The 17,158-nt window shown below is 35.0% G+C and overlaps 1 protein-coding gene across 1 annotated transcript in view; it reads left to right on the forward strand.

Annotated features, from left to right (window-relative positions):
- Positions 1-17,158, forward strand: part of DIAPH3 (diaphanous related formin 3) — a 230,889-nt gene that overhangs the window by 160,320 nt on the left and 53,411 nt on the right. The window contains exons 26-27 of the mRNA XM_061457257.1: positions 6,829-6,924; positions 7,331-7,390. Of these exons, the coding sequence (XP_061313241.1) occupies positions 6,829-6,924; positions 7,331-7,390 (156 nt within the window). The remainder of the gene's footprint in view (positions 1-6,828; positions 6,925-7,330; positions 7,391-17,158) is intronic.

Genomic DNA, 17,158 nt, shown 5'->3' on the forward strand with positions numbered 1-17,158 from the left:
CAGATCAATTCTAATAGGCACAAGTTGTTCTAACAAGATCTCAAAGGTGCTAAATTTTCTCAAACATGGAGATGTAGTTCATGAACTTGTTGGCAACCCATGGGCTCAGAATGCATCAGTAGTTGTTTGTACTAAGTAGTAGCTCCAAAAGAGCAAGATGCTTTGAAGAAATGGTTCTTTTTCTTTCTGAAAATTTTACTTAGAAGTGGAACCTTTGGAGATAGTAGCTGAAAGGCATTTGTGAATCTGAGGTTTCCACAAAGCCCCTGAAAAAATAAATAGCATCTGTGTTTGGGAGAGAGAAATTGTCAAAACAAACATAACTGTTGAAAAAATTAAGGGTCAATAAAGTAATGTCTGCAGATAAGTATTCTTGTAAGGCTTGTCATTTGTGTTGTAGCTGTAAAATTTCTAAACAAATATGAAAAGAATGCTGCAAACTTAAACTGGCATTGCCATGAAAAAATTACAATCCCTGGAGCCATCTCTTGGATTAAGAACTCTTAACATTTATGCAGATGATAGGTTTTGGTTTGAGCAAGCATTTAGTACTCCAAATACTGCTGCGCGTCTCTATAAGGAGGTAGACATCAGAGTCCTCTTTAAGCTCCCATTCCTGCTATGTGTAAATATTTGTTTGTTTGTTTGTTTTTTTCCCTGAGTCATCAGAAGTTTCTCCTCTCAAGTTGCAGAAGAGAGGAGGTATAAATATCCTTACCAAAGCATTGGAGGGTATGCTTTATATTTACTTTCCTTAGTCCAAGGTTATAAAAGAGTCAAGAACCTCCTTTGTCATTGTTGGAAAGCTAGTAGAAGAGAAGGTCATGTCTTTTACTCCTCCTTCAAACTGAATCTGCTATTGCTTCTGTTTCTATGCTGTTCACTGTGACGCTTATCTTCACTCGGCAATACCTCAGTGGTTGTACAGAAGAACAGTGTTGTTACTGCATACCAAAATATTCTGAAGCTCTGAAGCTTGCTGACAGAAGTCACTTGATTTCTCTGGCAGCTTCTATCCATTGAAAGTTATTAAATGCAAATAAAAAGTCTTTGAATCACAAATGGCTGGAGACCAAGAGACCATTCTAGAAATGTCATTGCATATTTATCCTGTCCCTTTTATAGATGTTTGCTGTTGGCTACTAGTGTACAAAGGACCTTTGATCTGATTCTCCTGGGTAATTTTGTGCGTTTATAGCCACCCAAACGAAAAGGGTCTTGCCCACCTAAAGCTGTCTGGAATCTTTTATTTTGACTAAGCTCAGTCATGTAATCCATTCAGAACTTTATCACTCCACAAGTGAAAAATTGTTTAACTTCTAAATTTCCTTCAGCCCCTCATCTCTGTAGCACAGCTGTCAGTATGAGTGATTATTGTGTATATTTTCTGATTTATCTGTTTATAAATTTGAATGGAAATAGTAATGTCTTTCCCTGTGCTCAGTGAACTCCTTCAGAGAAACACGGTAACCAAGAGACAGATGTTCACGCACACATAGACTTATATTAGGTCTTATATTCTAGTTAAACACGGATAAAAAGGTATTCATTCTGGTAATTACTGAACTGTGAGATCAGGACTTCAGACTGCAAGAACAAATCCAATAGCTTCAGCACTCCAAGTTTGTTTTTAGATTATATAAAAGCTTGAGTTCTGCCATGGAGTCTTTGCTAATTCATATAATTAAATAATTAAAGGTTATTAAAGTGCCTCCTAATTCAGATAACTTGATGAGTAGCCCTCGAGTTTTTGCACACTTTTCATTCTGTTACACTATGAAATTTGCAGGTCTGTTTTTAATGTATGCATTAGTCCAAACTTTTAATTTCAGGTGAGGCTTAGTATTCAGAGGTTGGCTTTACAAGCTGATCCTTTCCATTACTTACACTGTAACAAAAAGCTATATGTAATTGCAGTGCCATAAATAGATCCCAGTAGAAAATGTCAGTCAAAGTCCCTGTAGATAAATCTGTTTATTGTATGGACTGAGATAAAAAAAAAAACAAAACATGCTAAAACATTCTTGGTTTTTGTGAAGTGCCTTAGTTTTGCCTTCATTGAGGAAAAAAAAAAGCAGATTTTTCTTTTTGTTTTTATTGAGTAGCTGAATAAAGCTTTCATTTCTTGAAATAGGAAATAGGTATATTCTTCTATGTTTTCCTCTTGCTAAAGTAAGCTTCTAGAGTCCTGGTGTTGAGTGCGATGTTTTATTTTGTATTGGAAAGATGCAGAGGAACTGTAAAAATGAAACATTTTTCTTACAAAGTAATGTTGTTGCACCCACTCTTATTTTAAATCCATATTGCTAATGATATTTGTGTTTCTATCATGTCAGTGGACGTGCTTCTGGTATTATGGTATATATAATTTTTTCCTTAATGAGAACTCATTACCAACTGCAGTATCTGTTGCTATCATAAAACATACTAAATTCATACTGTAAAGCTTATAAAAGCACACTAAAGGAGGGTCTCTAATATTCTTAACAGTTTTAAAGACACAATTATGAAATTAGGTAGTTTATATCTGGCACTGAAATGTCAAGGGCAAAACTTACCTGCTGTTTTGACAAGTATACTTCTGCTTTAGATGGCATTTAAAAGACATTTTTTTGAGTCTTAATTGGGTATGATATTAAAAAGTATTTAAATATATTCTGCAGTTAAAAGAGATTATTTAGATTATAAGAGGGTGTATTTCTCAAAGGAATTATTGTGGGCTATACAGCTATCTGCAAGCCAACTGGAATTACTCATTCTAGGATGTCAAAAGATGGATACACTTGACTAATTAGGAAGCCAGTTTGGACTGGTGACAGTAGTCTGCAGCAGCTTGTGAAAGCTGATTTAAAGGTCCCATAGGAAGTGTTAATACTGAACAATATTTGTGACTCTTATACTATCACTGTAGCAATGTTGTATGCAGTTGTGCTGGGGCAGTTTAAGATGTTTCTAAAATACTGGATGGTACATTTTCATTTCTTAAAATTCCCATCATACAAACTTGGACAACATTGTGGATAGTATGAGTATTTATAGCTAGTTCTATAGCTTCATAGAAGGTGTCAACTGTTGACTTAGGAATCAGAAAAAAATCCCAGAATTTGGAGCCTAACTCAAGGAGTAGGAGTTGGAAAAATAAGCTTACTGCATGTTTCAGGTACATAGATTATTAACTATGAATGTTTTTATTTGCAGTGGTTAACTTTTTTCAATACATCCATGCATACAGAAAAGCTACTAGAGAGGTTTTTAAATTCAAGTTTCTATACACTTTATTTCTTCTTCTGTTAACTGGTTTGCATGATCAGCGGAAGCACTAATTTATAATCTAGTTTCTGACCATGGTATATTTCAGATAAGTATGAAAAGTAGATAAATATGTTACAGCTATGATACAAAAAGTTGTGGCTTTTTAGTATTTATATTCCATTATTTAGAATCTTTTTTAATTTATTTGGTGGGGTTTTTTATAGTTTAGCAGATAATGCTCCAGGAATTTTTTTTTTCTACTGAAAACTGTTCAGTTTTTGAAATAACTATGATATCCGTAGTAGTCTTGGATAGGCTTAAAAGGAAAGAGATGACATGCTGAAATAGGATTGAAATTCTTCTTGTCTTATTCCTACTTCCTAAACCAAAGCTTATGAACTCTTTTCCATAAAATTTACGGTATCCTTTTTGGGACTGTAATATTTTTCAGTCTTTTTTGCATTACTGTTACCCAAAATGCTTATAAACTTTCCTCCAGCATTCATGTACTTTACTGTAGCTAATGGGTTGGCCTCAAAGTTTCTTCAAGAATGATTTTGGTTTTAGACTCTTCACTGAGTTTTTCATTCCAGACATAAGTATTTTAAAGAATTGCATGACACCAGTTGGAGAAAGGGAAAGTTAAAAAATGAAGCTGAATGCATAATCTAAATTATATTTGTTATGTACATTCCGAACCATATTCATAGTTGTGATAGTTCATTAGTCATAGGAAACTAAACAAATGGTGTTCTCTAGGACTCAGGACTGGAGCCAGTTCTGTTTAATGTCTTTACTGATGATCTAGTGAAGGGGATCAAGTACACTCTCAGTAAATTTGCAGACAACACCAAGCTGGTTGGCGGGGTTATCTGCTGGAGGGTAGGAAGGATCTACAGAGGGATCTGGACAGGCTGGATCAATAGGCTGTGGCCAGTTCATCAAGGCAAAGTGCCAGGTCCTGTATTTAGGCCATAACAACCCCATGCAATGCTACAGTCCTGGGGAGTAGTGGCTGGAAAGCTGCTTAGTGGAAAACGACCTGGGGTTGCTGATTGACTGAACATGAGCCAGCTTGTGCTCAGACAGGCAAGAAGGCCAGCGGCATCCTGGTCTGTATCAGTAATAGTGGCCAGTAGGGCCAGCACAGTGATCATCCCCCTGTACTCAGCACTGGTGAGACCTCACCTTGAATCCTGCATTCAGTTTAGGCCCTTGACTACAAGAAAGATATCAATATCTTTCTGGAACATGTCCAAAGAAGAGCAATGAAGGTGGTGAAGGGTCTGGAGAGGAACAACTGAAGGAACTGGAAGATCTTATCTCTCTCTACAGTTACCTGAAAGGAGGTTGTAGTGAGGTGGGTGTCTCTTCTCCCAGGTAATGAGTGATAGGATGAGAGGAAACAACCTCAGGTTGCATCACGAGAGGTTTAGATTGGATATTAGGAAAAAATTCTTCACTGAGAAGGTTGTCAGGCATTGGAACAGGCTGCCTAGGGAAGTGGTGGAGTGACCAGCCCTGCAGATATTTACAGTATGTGTACATGTGGTACTTAGGGACATGGCTTAGTGGTGAACTCGGCAGTGTTAGGTTTATGATTGGATAAGATGATCTTGGTATTTTCCAACCTTTATAATTCTATGATTCTAAGGGTGTTCTCAGGTTATAGTTTTGTCATTTTAAGGGCCAGCATCCTGGGAGAGTGGCAATTCAAATACTACAAGGAAGGAAGAGGACTCTTCTTGGTGGGAAAATTCATGACATTCTGAAAATGAAACCAAAATTACTCACTAAAGCCAAATATACATGTAGAATTAGCAGAAATCAAAGAATGGGTAAAAATGAAAGCAAAAGTAACTTAAGTGCCTACTAAATGCAATTTGTAATACAATTGCACAAAAAGATATTTTCAATTAAATTATTTTGGTTCTGTAAATAATAAATTAGTTACTGGTGTAATAGAGAAAATTAAAATATTTATGAAAATGTAATTTAAAGTCAATATTAAGTAGCATGTGTTGCGATCTTTATGTATGTTTATAAGTGCATATAAACTCTTATTATGAGGTTACCACTATGTGACTTTAAAGTATAATTGAAGGACATTTTTCTTCAATTTGTTGATGGAAAGCTCAAATTTTGAGACAATAAATGATTTTTTTTTTTTTTAATAATCTTTTGCATATCTCGGTTCCCAAATTATTGTGCCTCTTTCTGTTTTGCTTTTGTTTTCTGCTTTTAAATGATACCCAGGCTTAGGGTTCTCAGAAGCTAAATTAGATTCAGCTCTTGACTTAGCTGTTGAATAATGAAAGTAAAAAAGTTTTTTCTAGAATGTCATAGTCATGATTTGGTCCATGCTGGTTTTACAGTACTTTGCCAGACCTTCCTGTTTGCAACTTTGAGCTTTTTTCTCTGAATTACTTTTGTTGTCCTTGAAACCACTTACCTTAGAAAGATGATGCTAGAATTCTTTAAAGCTTATTGAAAGATGAAATTTAAAGCAGATAAAGAGACAGAAACAGTGTTGAGACATTTCCCATACTAATTTTCCCCCAATTTCAGGTCCAGAAGATTGCCTTACTTCCTTATTCGTAGTCCAACGCTTTCAGAATTCCTTTTTAGTGATGTGGCATCTTGTTATACCCATCAACTAGTTTAGATCCTGATTTGGATATTCACTGTTAGCAATGACTGCAGAATCATGTGATGTGTCTGACTGTATCCAAGGTAGCGTGTTGACTGAGGGAGTTTTGCCCAGTGACGCATAATGAGATTTCTATCGTGTAATTCTTTATTCCTCCGTGGTGATTTTTCATCATATAGTAAATCCCTGGAGTAGCGTTCTTTCTCCTCCCAGGCGCAGACACAAGGGGTTAACAAGGTTCAAAAGTCTAACATCTGCTGATGTTTTTATTTGAGGAAATAAAAGCAGGGTGTTTAATGCTTGCATTTAATTATCATTTCACAGTAACATTCATAAGTGTTTTGATAGATATTATACATACATGTGTAATAGGATAAGTAGAATTTTCCTGAGCTACATCTATTATTTAACATTGGTCAGCAGTCATTAAATACAAAGGGAAAACGGCTTTTGATTAAAGCTACCTATCCAGTCCAATATTGTTCACTCAGCTTCCTGCCGAGAAACAATTTCAGTGTTTTATAACAATAACTGAAATGATCTTCTGTCTAATATAGCAAATAATTTTTAGGAACAGCTCTTGAAAGCTGACATGAAGATGATTATTTGTGGTTGCAAAAGGGTACTGAAATGAAAATATGAGTGAAATGGCATTTCACTTAAAACTACTTCACTCTCACTATAGAGAAAGAGGAATGTGAAATGAATGAAATAAAATTAGGCCTAGTTCAATGTACAGAAGACCAAAGCAGTTATAATTAATTGCAAGAGAGCAAATTGTGGATGTTAAAACCCTGGTCTAAGTTTGAAATAAAAAGTTTTAATAGTACCCTTAATACCTTTCATTGTTGTTGTTTATAGTTGTTATTATTTATGCTTTGATATTGCTATGGTAACCTAGAGGGTTCCTTCTCTCTCCTTTACAGAAGGTGAGGAGACTGGTGTGATGGATAGCCTGTTGGAGGCCTTGCAATCAGGTGCAGCTTTTCGAGACCGAAGGAAAAGGGCACCGAGATCTAAAGGTGAATATTCTACTTTACGTTTTATTTCCCATAGAAAGTTACAAGTGCTGTAGAATTTCAGTGCTATTTGGTTTAATTTTTTCTTGCAGTGATAACTTTTAGGGATGTTCAGGCTGTTTTGCTGATGATAGTAGCACTTAAGAGATTAATTTACTGAGCTTAACATAGCATGATTATTATGACAAAACTCCTCAATACAGCCACGTGTACTTTAATGTTTTAGTTGAATGGGGAAAATAAAAGTCATTTTGCCCTATAAATGAATCAAAAAATTTCACTGGTATGTAATTGTCACTTTACACATAGGAACATCCAACTTTTACATAATTCTGCTTAGTAATATTGTTAGAGTATTTCAGTAACTTTCAAAGATGTGTTTCATTTCCATTGTTTCCTTCTTTTGCAGACATACTGCAAAATCTCAGTCCAACCACACAGCGGCCTGTGCTGAAAGCTTGTAACCATGGTAATGAACCATATTCATGAATTGCATGCTGCTCTTAGCTTATGTAGTTGATCTGTGCTTTCAAAGGACTGCTGTGATTTTTTTCAGTTTCTACCTTAGTGGAATACTGAAAGTGTATTGGAACCTGCTTTTTAAAATAACCTGAAACTGTACTTATTGGTTACTTTGGAAAGCTCTTCTATCTTTTGGGGGGGGGAGGGGGGGGGGGGTATTTAAAGCTTGGATATATCTGTAAATGTAGTACTTTTATAGTCCTTAAGAACAATCATGCAGATTTTCTTTTTAATGGGTTATGGAAATATAACAGAAAGCAGAGATTTTGGAACATTTTAAAGGTTGCTAAGTATTTATGATACTGAATCAGAAAAATGTTTGCATTTGTTTTGTTTTTCTTTGTTTTGGTTTTCTTGATCCTATAGTAATGGAATTGTTTAAGGTATCATTTACCAGCTTAATTCAAAAGTTAGGTTGTATTAACAAAGTACGAGTAAATGAATCAGTTACTTCATGGCAAAATTTTTCTCCAGATTTTGAGCATTAGTCTTATATGCTTATTTGTAAGCTTCTGAACTATCTCACTGTAATCAAATATGACTTACTCGTATTTGAAAAGTTACAAGTGTGTGGACGCTTGTTAGCTTTGATTATTAGACAGTCTATGGAATATTGTTATATTAGGTGTGTTTTAGTTAAGCTTGGGGGGTACAGAGTGACTGTTTTCAGTGGTTTCTGGAAAAAGCTTATATCTGTAACACGTCTGTTAAAGAATTTTTTTTTTCTTTTAAACTTACAGGGAAAAAAATCAAAATATCTCCTTTCTTTATTTTTTTTAACAGAATGCATTATCCTGTGATATGTTAATGCATTGTGGAGTTTATAAAGCAAATGCTATCAAATTGATGATATTAATTATTCCTCATGTTTAAATTGTTATTGCTTAAGTGTCAATAGCCCCCCAAAAGCATACAGAATTTGGCATTACCTTAAACACAAAGTTAAAGAAAATAGAGCTGGAAGGACAGTTTAAAGATAATTAATTCACTTACAGGAATTGGTGCAGAGAAGAATCAAGTATATTTGACAAGTGTTTGTCTGGCACATAACATTGATATTTGAATAATGACTGTAGAGCACATCTGAGTTCATCCTATAAGTGTTTCTGCTAGTAAGAAAAATTATGTTGAATTTTGCTTCTTTTCAACCCTTTCGATCTATCTGTCTAGCTGTCTATGGACAGATAGTGTAATTTCCAGTTTTCAAATTAACTGTATTTGGACAAACTATATTTGGGCTGTGCACCAGAAGCACCAAAAAAAAAAAATTCTTTCACTTGTTGCCTCAGGACCAGGATAACACAACTCAGAGCTTGCTTTTAAAGAATTCATTAATATGTTTTTGATTTGTTGACACTTGTCACAGTATCTACGTGTTACATCATCCTATCTTGAGCCTAAGAGAGTGTTAAACTTGATGTAGATTATGGTGAGTTTATATATCAAAGACTTTTTTGTTTTATGATAGAATTATATAGTTATTCATTGCTCCAAGTTCCCTTTGAAGTGAATATCTATTTATTTTTTTGCTATTCAAGATCTTTGTAGGCAAGTTGGGAATTTACTTTTAATAATTTGTATTGTTATTGGGAAACCAGAAATTATGTAGATTGCATACTGTCTAGAATGAATACTAGACCCTCAATATCAAAGTTTATTTTTAGATAATAATAACCTAACTGAAGTTAACAATGTGGCCAGTCAAGAAAGAAGTCTATAATTTCAACGCATTTCAGAAAAATTAGGATATGTCATTAGACAAAAGTATTGGCTTGGTTGTTCATTGATTTGCTGTTTTTCCCAACCTAATGTATCAAATGGGTGCTAAATTTTATATAATGGCAAAAAAACACTGGCTTCTCTATGCTTAAAATATGTGGAGTCTGATAAAAGCCCACAAGCAGCAATTCAAGCATTTTCCTTGTTTGCTTCTGTACTGGCTTTGGATGTTTGGCTTAACTGGTAACCACTGTTTGGTTACTGCTTATTCTGCCGAGACTACCAGATTCACTTACAGTAGATATACTTCAATAGATGCTGCAAATTCATATCTAGGATGAAGTTCTTTGACTCATCATGCAGTCAAAAAGAATTACAAGCCATGACTTGAAATGTTTGTCCTCTGAATCATTCACAGTATAGCAATCTGTTGGGCAGATGCCATCAAGTTGTAGCTAATCCCTTCAGTTTCAAAATAAAAAAAAGCAAATGAATAAAAACTTAGTCTTTATATGATTAAAGATATTTTGCTAAAAAAAAGTGGAATATAAATCAGACTCAAACATACACGGGAACTAGAGAGTAGTGGTTCCATGTCTCACAGGAGGTGCTGTGAGAGAGAAATACAGGCAGAATGCATGCTTTCTTCATACCTCTAACATAAATGGAAGCAGGAAAGAAATCTCTCTAACCATTACCATTGTCATCCTCAGAATGATACTGCTCAAGATACCAAACTATCACTTACCGGTGAGGCTGAGCCAAGCCCCATAAAACAAAGTAATACAGATGAGCAATCCAATACTACTTAGCTCTAGAACTGAGAACTGAAAGTGTCCTTTATCTAAATAGACTGTTTAAGGTAAAAAGGAAAAAAAGAAGAATAGTAGGTTTAGTGGATTACTAGCCATGTTTTGGCCACTTTTCTCTTCATGATCTGTTGAGGTCCCCAGAAAGCTTTGGTAGGGTTCGACTGATACATTTCTTATTAAGAAAGAGTACTGGTTCTCATGCTGCATCCCAGGGAAGCCTCTTGGGTGTGTTATTTTATTTTCAGTCCTACTGCACTCTTCTTTTATTGAACAGATTGCTTCTTTGTAACATGGTATCTGGGTTTTGTCAAGTTTAAATCTATTCTCTTTCTGTGATCGGAATTACCAGTTATATATTTTCTGCTTGTGACAAGGCCTATGGAGTCAGATAATTTCTTGCTGACGAAAAGCCCTGCTGCATAACTAATAGAAATAATACACATTTGGAATTGTTAGATTTTGGAAATGTTCTAGCACCTGAATACAAATCATTTTTACTGGATTTTTTATTGACGTATTGGTGTATTTGTTTCCTTTGTTTCCATTTCTAGTGCTTTGTATTTTTAAGTTAACAACTAAGTTACCTATATGTTCAAAACTACCTGTTAATATTACAGTTCACTTTAACTGCAAAGAGCCACAAACTGCCGTCAGTACTGTGGTGTATGCTTTCACTGTAATTCCTATTCAGAGCACTATATGACGCAAAGTGAAGTGTTAGTATAGTTTTAGTGTTGTACTTTGGTAAAGTTGTAGTTCAAGAGCATCTAATGGGAGCTTTTTTGTTTTACTTAGGGAGTAGAAGAAAGCACTTAATTTTCAGTGATCAGGATTTTGCACATTAGAAGATCATCTCAAGCAGCTAATAGCTATGGCTGATCTGATTTCAGTTATTTACAACAGTCAAGGCATATTTGCAGCTTGCACATTTATTTCAAATAGACATAGCAGCATATCAAAGGCAGCACGGAGCCCACTGCAGCACAGGAAGCTGTATTATTCACTAAGTTTTCAGTCAGGCTTTGCAGTTCTGCATCAAGTTCTCTGCTGCTGTGGCTACGTGTTTATTTACAGTAACATTAGCCAAGCTAATGTAATCTGAAATGCATGAAAATGAATTTGAGATGCAGCTTTGATTACATGTATATTTACCTCAAATGCAGCAGAAAGCATTTTTCTTTACAAGTAGATTTTATTCAGAATGCTGTGAGTAAAGAAAAGCTATAATAAAATGGAAGTAAAAAAATACAAATTGTTTTTTGTGACTGAAAAGGTTGAAAGAAATCTTTCTGCTGCAATCATTAATTGGATTGTGGACTGTACTTCCAAAGGTAACAATAAGATCATGTTTCTATATTCAAATCAAACTTCCATGGTAAGGGGTAGTCATAATTACTATAGCTGTTTGTTTCAGCAAGTCTATAAACAATAGAATAATTTTCATGTCACATTTCATCTGAAGCATTTTAAACACCTCTGTTAAATAAAATCCTTGTCAAGTAATGTCGTTCTGGTCCAAATTGAGACAAAGAAAACCCTTTTATTTGTGTTCATTGGGGTTTTTTCATCTCTTATTTGTAATGGAACTGTCATCTGAGGTTCATATTAATGTCTCTGCTACCTTATTTTTTGACAATCATAGTTGACAGTGAGCTCAGGCTCATCTTAATTCTTGAAACCCACAGTCCAGTCACTTAGGGGTCACTTTTATTTCATCATAGCTGTATATGACAGCAAACTATGATTGACATTTCAACCCAATTTTTTCCTTATTTCTTTGTTTTGTATGTTAATGTCTTTTCCACAACTGTGTGTACTAACATTAGGAAGTACCTAAAACTGGAGAAACAATGAAACCTGTGAAGGTAACTTTTTACGCAGTACATTTTAGTAGGAAAGATGTATTCTTGACCACTACCAGTTCTTCATGGTAGATACTGTTTTTCTTTCTGTGTTTGATCTAAAACCATCAGTGTTTGTACCTCTGGTAGAGAAAAAAATTGTTAGCCTTTGTGAAGTTTTACTCAATAGACAAGTTTTCTTGGCAGCAGACTTGGAACATCTGCAGGCATTGTTATGAAATGAAAGCATATAACAGAATTTCTATTAAAAAATACCAAAACATAGTTCTCAGTCGTTCCCATTTTGAGACCGAAGCTTCACTTCGATATTGACTTCATAGGTCAAGGAAAATTGTTGCTTATTCTAACAGAAATAATTCCCCTGAAACCATCTGCACTGTTTATAATAGAGTGTTTTCCTAGAGCAGACAGCAGAGTTCAAACAAACTGTGACCATAAGAATCAATTTTGCATATCTGGAAAAAAAAAAAAATCCAGACAAGAAAAGTGAATTTACTCATTGGTATTTGTTTGTTTAGAACTATTTCTGCAATGCCATACTTGCAGACACATACAGTCTCTCACAGAGATGGTCCTAGAAAATTTGCATTCCAAAATATCTCTTTCCAACAAAGTTAATAAAAGACTGACATAAAGAGAGGTATAAAACACTCATCTATTTATTTATATTTATTTTTAAATGCCAAATACTGCAAAATGGATGCAAGCTCTCTTAAGAATGGAAATGGGTTTTTCAAATTAGTGGCAAATGCATATTAGTAGTCAGAAAATATTGGTATAGACAGAAAAAAAATAAAGTTAACTTGCCCTTCATATAACCCAAGCACACACTGTCAACCTTAGCACTGCCTATATGTAGAGAAGGAGAGGAGGAATTGTAATCCTACAAAAAAATGTCTGTGGCTGTTTCATTGATTGTCTTATATAGTCTTGTGAGACTTTCCACGAGTAAGGCGACATGCGTATCCTCCGTTCGGTGTCTTTTCATAAAGAATTATATGTGAACGTAGCATAGACAAGAATCAAAGCTTTTTAAGAGTAAAAATTTTAGGTGCTGCCTTGAGAAGAGGGGGGGACTTATAATGAGGCTTATTCTCCAGCGGTTTGACAACTTTATTTATAAAGCGAGACCCTCTGAAGACATCAAATTAGGCACTCAGAAGAGCGAATTGCTTTTGTAAATATCTTGCCAGTGTTCTTTGGTGCTAGTTGAATCAGACTGCTTCTCTCAAGGGAGGCAAGGACATTTTCTGCAAGATAAGAACTGTGGCAAAGAGGTGACATTTGAAAGCAGTGACACTGTATATTCCATAATTGCACATACAGTAAATGTCAGTTTCATAATAGTCTAGCTAGGTAACCAGATTTCCAAAAGCTACAGCAGGCAAGTTATATATTCAAAGCAGTCTTCTGCACTTCTCAGAGTATTTTTCAAGTCACTTCTGTGTTTGTTAAACTAGATTTTAGATATACATTTGCCAGACTCTTTCACTTTTGTTTTCTGAATATTAAGAACAAGTAGTCTAAACAAGTATCTAAACTCCTGCACCTTTCTTCAAAATCTTTAAGAACTCTGATCCAACAGCCGTAATGTTCTTTACATTGTTTAATACATGTACATCTTCTTAAGGGGGATATTTTCTATATTTCGAGTAAGGAAATATCATCAGCTAGACATTAGAAATGAGTTAAAATGACTCTCCTGTATGTACACAGGGGACAAAATCTGAGCTGGAACCAAGCAGTGAAACTGTATCAGCCTTGATTTGAGTCTGTTTTGTGACTCGAGTGATGTCTGGTTCATGAAGCATTGTTTAGCCAGTAATTCAAAGGGTGTAGAAAAAACACAAAATGTTACTCATGAAATTCTTTAAGCACACTTCTTAGTTCATCTTTCTTTGCCATGTAAGTGCATGTGTTCCCTTAATGTTCTGGGTTTTTTTCCTCCTTTGGGAGAATTTATTTTCAATTTTTCCAAAGTTGTTGTTGCAGCAAAGCACAAATGTACAATGCAAAAGAAATACTGGAGTTACGTTTCTGTCTGGGGTTTGGGTTGTGGGATTTTTTTGGTTGGTGTTTTGTTTTTGTTTGTTTATTTGTTTGTTGCTTATTTGTTGTTTTTTTTGGTTTTGTTTTCTTGTTTTTGTTAGGTGTTTTGGTTTGTTGGGGTTTCTTTTGGTTTTGTTTTTTTTTTTGTTTGTTTGTTTTGTTTTTTTTTATTATAAGCCAATGTGTTGCAAAGGTACAAATGAAGGACATTAAATAGATGTAGGGAAAACCAGGGTATCCTTCTGATTTTTCCCTTTGTTGGGGTAGGAACATTTGGAAGCTTTATTTTCAAGTTTTGGAATACTCTAAAGGGAAGTTGGCATTTAAATTGAACCAGAACTGGTGGGTTGTGTCTGTAAGTTGCTTGATAAATGCAGTATCTCTTTGCTTCGTTCCAAAAATAGATGTCTTTTGTATTTCTATCATACATGCCTAAGGCAATATCTACATCAATCACCCAGCAAAATAATCAGCAGTAAAGTCAGAGACTTTTTCTTGGTGGCTCAAACTTATACATCATGAGTGGAAAAGAAGGAAATACAGGGAGCAAATGCAGTTTTCATTTGAATGGCAGCAGGAAAGATGATAGCCAGACTTAGGCTGAATGATCTGGGGTAATGTGAGGTAGTTGGACTGTAACTCCTATTTTCTTACAAAACCAAGATAAGAAGCTACAGTTAAGTAATTTCAGGAAAGATTTTGGAGGATATTGGGCTAATCAATCTCTTCACTTTCAGCATACACTGTAAAGTAGTTTGTCCCTTGTTCTTGGTATGGTAATGTTTAAAAAAAAAAACCTCTTTAAAGGGAGATCAGAAGAATTATTATTACTATTACTGTGCAATTTCCTAGCAAATTTTACTTCCTCAAAGTTTGCAAAAATCAGGATTGCTAATATATGCACTTTCTTTGTCTGAAATACTGTAACAATACCTTGTTAGTAGCATGGTCTTGATGTTACAATAGTTTGTGATGATACCTTAAAAAGAGGACTGTTTTGTGAGGGTTTTTATTTCACTGGGGGAAGGAGTTTTTCTCATGCTTTATTGTCTGATTATGTTTATCTAACTTCATATAGAGCAATCAAAGAAAAAACTGTTATCGGACCCTACAAGCTTATTTGCCCTAGGTTTTCAAAAATGTGAAAACTGAGGTTTAGAAAACTCAGAATGAATTTATTCTACACTGTATTCAGACTTGCAGTTGTTGATCTATTTTTTTCCCCTCTCCTTGTGGCATAGGAAAATGATAAAATATGAAATTGAAAAGATAACATCAAGAATACTTAGTGTCATAAACAGAGAAACGGAATGAAATCTCAGCAGATATTCAGCATGAGCAAATAATTGTTACGGAGTTTTTTTTTTTTATCTTTCTTAGGCTTTAAGCTGATTTCTTTGTACTTGAAAATAGATGACTGTACATGGTATGTTACAGTACAGAACACATACCAATACTTCAGTTACCTCGGGACAGACTGCTTTGTCTACTTGAATCAGGATAGCTTTTGGGGCAGGAGCAAAACTGGGTATCGCAAGCCAGTTTTCAGGTTTCAGAACAAATTTGGGCATCTGGGTACAGCACCTAATTGAGCTATGCAATTTCAGGAGCAATGTCCAAGAATTTTAACAATCCTTCAACCACTGAAAAGTAAGATGCATTGCTGTAATGAACACTCTTTTGATAGGTTTCTATTTCTAAAATCTAAATTAGCCAATTTAATAGGTTATATGTTTTTATATCTAGAATCACTTTGTCACTTGGGTTCTTCCCTGCAATTTGGAAACCTATAGTGGCAAGAAAGACAGCATTTTCTGATAATTGTTTTTCATAAAGAGAAAGAGGGAAACCATTTTAAGTAATCGAAAACAAGATATGCCTCAGATTATGTTCAATTCACTGACAGATAGAAGAGCTTAATAGAACCACAGGTAAACTATTTCTTAGCATATGCCTGCTTAATGCAACACAAGTTGAGAGGCTGGTATTTTTTCATGGCTTCCAGGTCATGGTATTCCTTTTACTTAAGTCACTGGATTTTTGTGGCAGGAATAATTGTCAGCCTTCCCTATTCAATATGAATATTTGAATAACTAGACTCAGACATATTTTTTACTTATAGCGGAACTCTATGAGAAGAATGGGTAATGAACAGAAGGGAACTTTCCAGGGATATGGAAAACATGATTTAAATCCTGTCCCTGAAAGAATGAAGCTGGTAAAGGAGGCTCAGGGGAGATGTTATAGCTTTCTACGACTACCTGAAAGGAGGTTGTAGTGAGGTGGGTGTTGGTCTCTTCTCCCAAGTAACAAGAGGAAACAGCCTAAAGCTGTACTGGGGAGGTTTAGATTGGATATTAAGAAAAATGTCTTCACCAAAAGGTGAAGCATTGGAACAGGCTGCCCAGGGAAGTGGTGGAGTCACTGTCCCTGGAGGTATTTAGAAGATGTGTAGCTGTGGTGCTTAGGGACGTGGTTTAGTGGCGGACTTGGCAGTGCTAAGATATCAGGCAGACTCAATCTTAAAAATCTTTTCCAACCTAAATGACTCTTTGTTTCTGTGATGATAATGGAATGTGGATGAAACAGGGTTCAACACAGCTGAGTGAGAGTTTTCATTACCCAGGTTGACTTTGACACCTAAATTTTACTGGTCTTTTAGTTTGGTAGCTGAATTTATTAACAGAAGGAGAAATTGATATCATAATTGTGTGTATTAACTGAGGGATAGCAGTCTGAGATAGCACAGATGTTTTAGCCAGAAAAATTAATCTTCAAGGTGGAGACTGATGAGATACATAGACTCTTTAGCCTCTGGAGAAGGGATCGTAATATGTACTCGATTACTACATGAAGGCTTCTTTTGTTTTCTGAACTTTGTATAAGGTTGGAGTTTGTTTGGGTTTTACTGTAGTAATAATTATATTTGGTGATTTGTTTTTCTTTTATGTTTCCATAGTTTCAAAATAAAGATACATTCCTAAATACTTCAATTCCTTGCCAAAATTGTTTTTTTCTTCTGTGCATAAGAGCTGTCTCTTGAGAAATTTATCTCAGGACCTATTCCTATTTCTGTGGGTACTTTTTATTGCTGTCATTACTGGAGAAGGGAAACCTCTTTTTTTTTTTTTTTTTTCTTTCTACATTCTAAAATATAAATATTTTATTTGAACTATCTTTTCCATGAGAAAGTAAACTTTATGATGTCTGGTCTTTCACTTCACCATCATTAGCTGAAGAACTAGGTGAGTTGATCTAATGACTCCAAACGTG

The sequence above is a fragment of the Pezoporus flaviventris genome, unplaced genomic scaffold (assembly GCF_033815535.1).
Source record: "Pezoporus flaviventris isolate CSIRO_AGI_PZ_B2104156 unplaced genomic scaffold, CSIRO_AGI_Pfla_v1 ptg000025l, whole genome shotgun sequence".
NCBI lineage: Eukaryota > Metazoa > Chordata > Aves > Psittaciformes > Psittacidae > Pezoporus > Pezoporus flaviventris.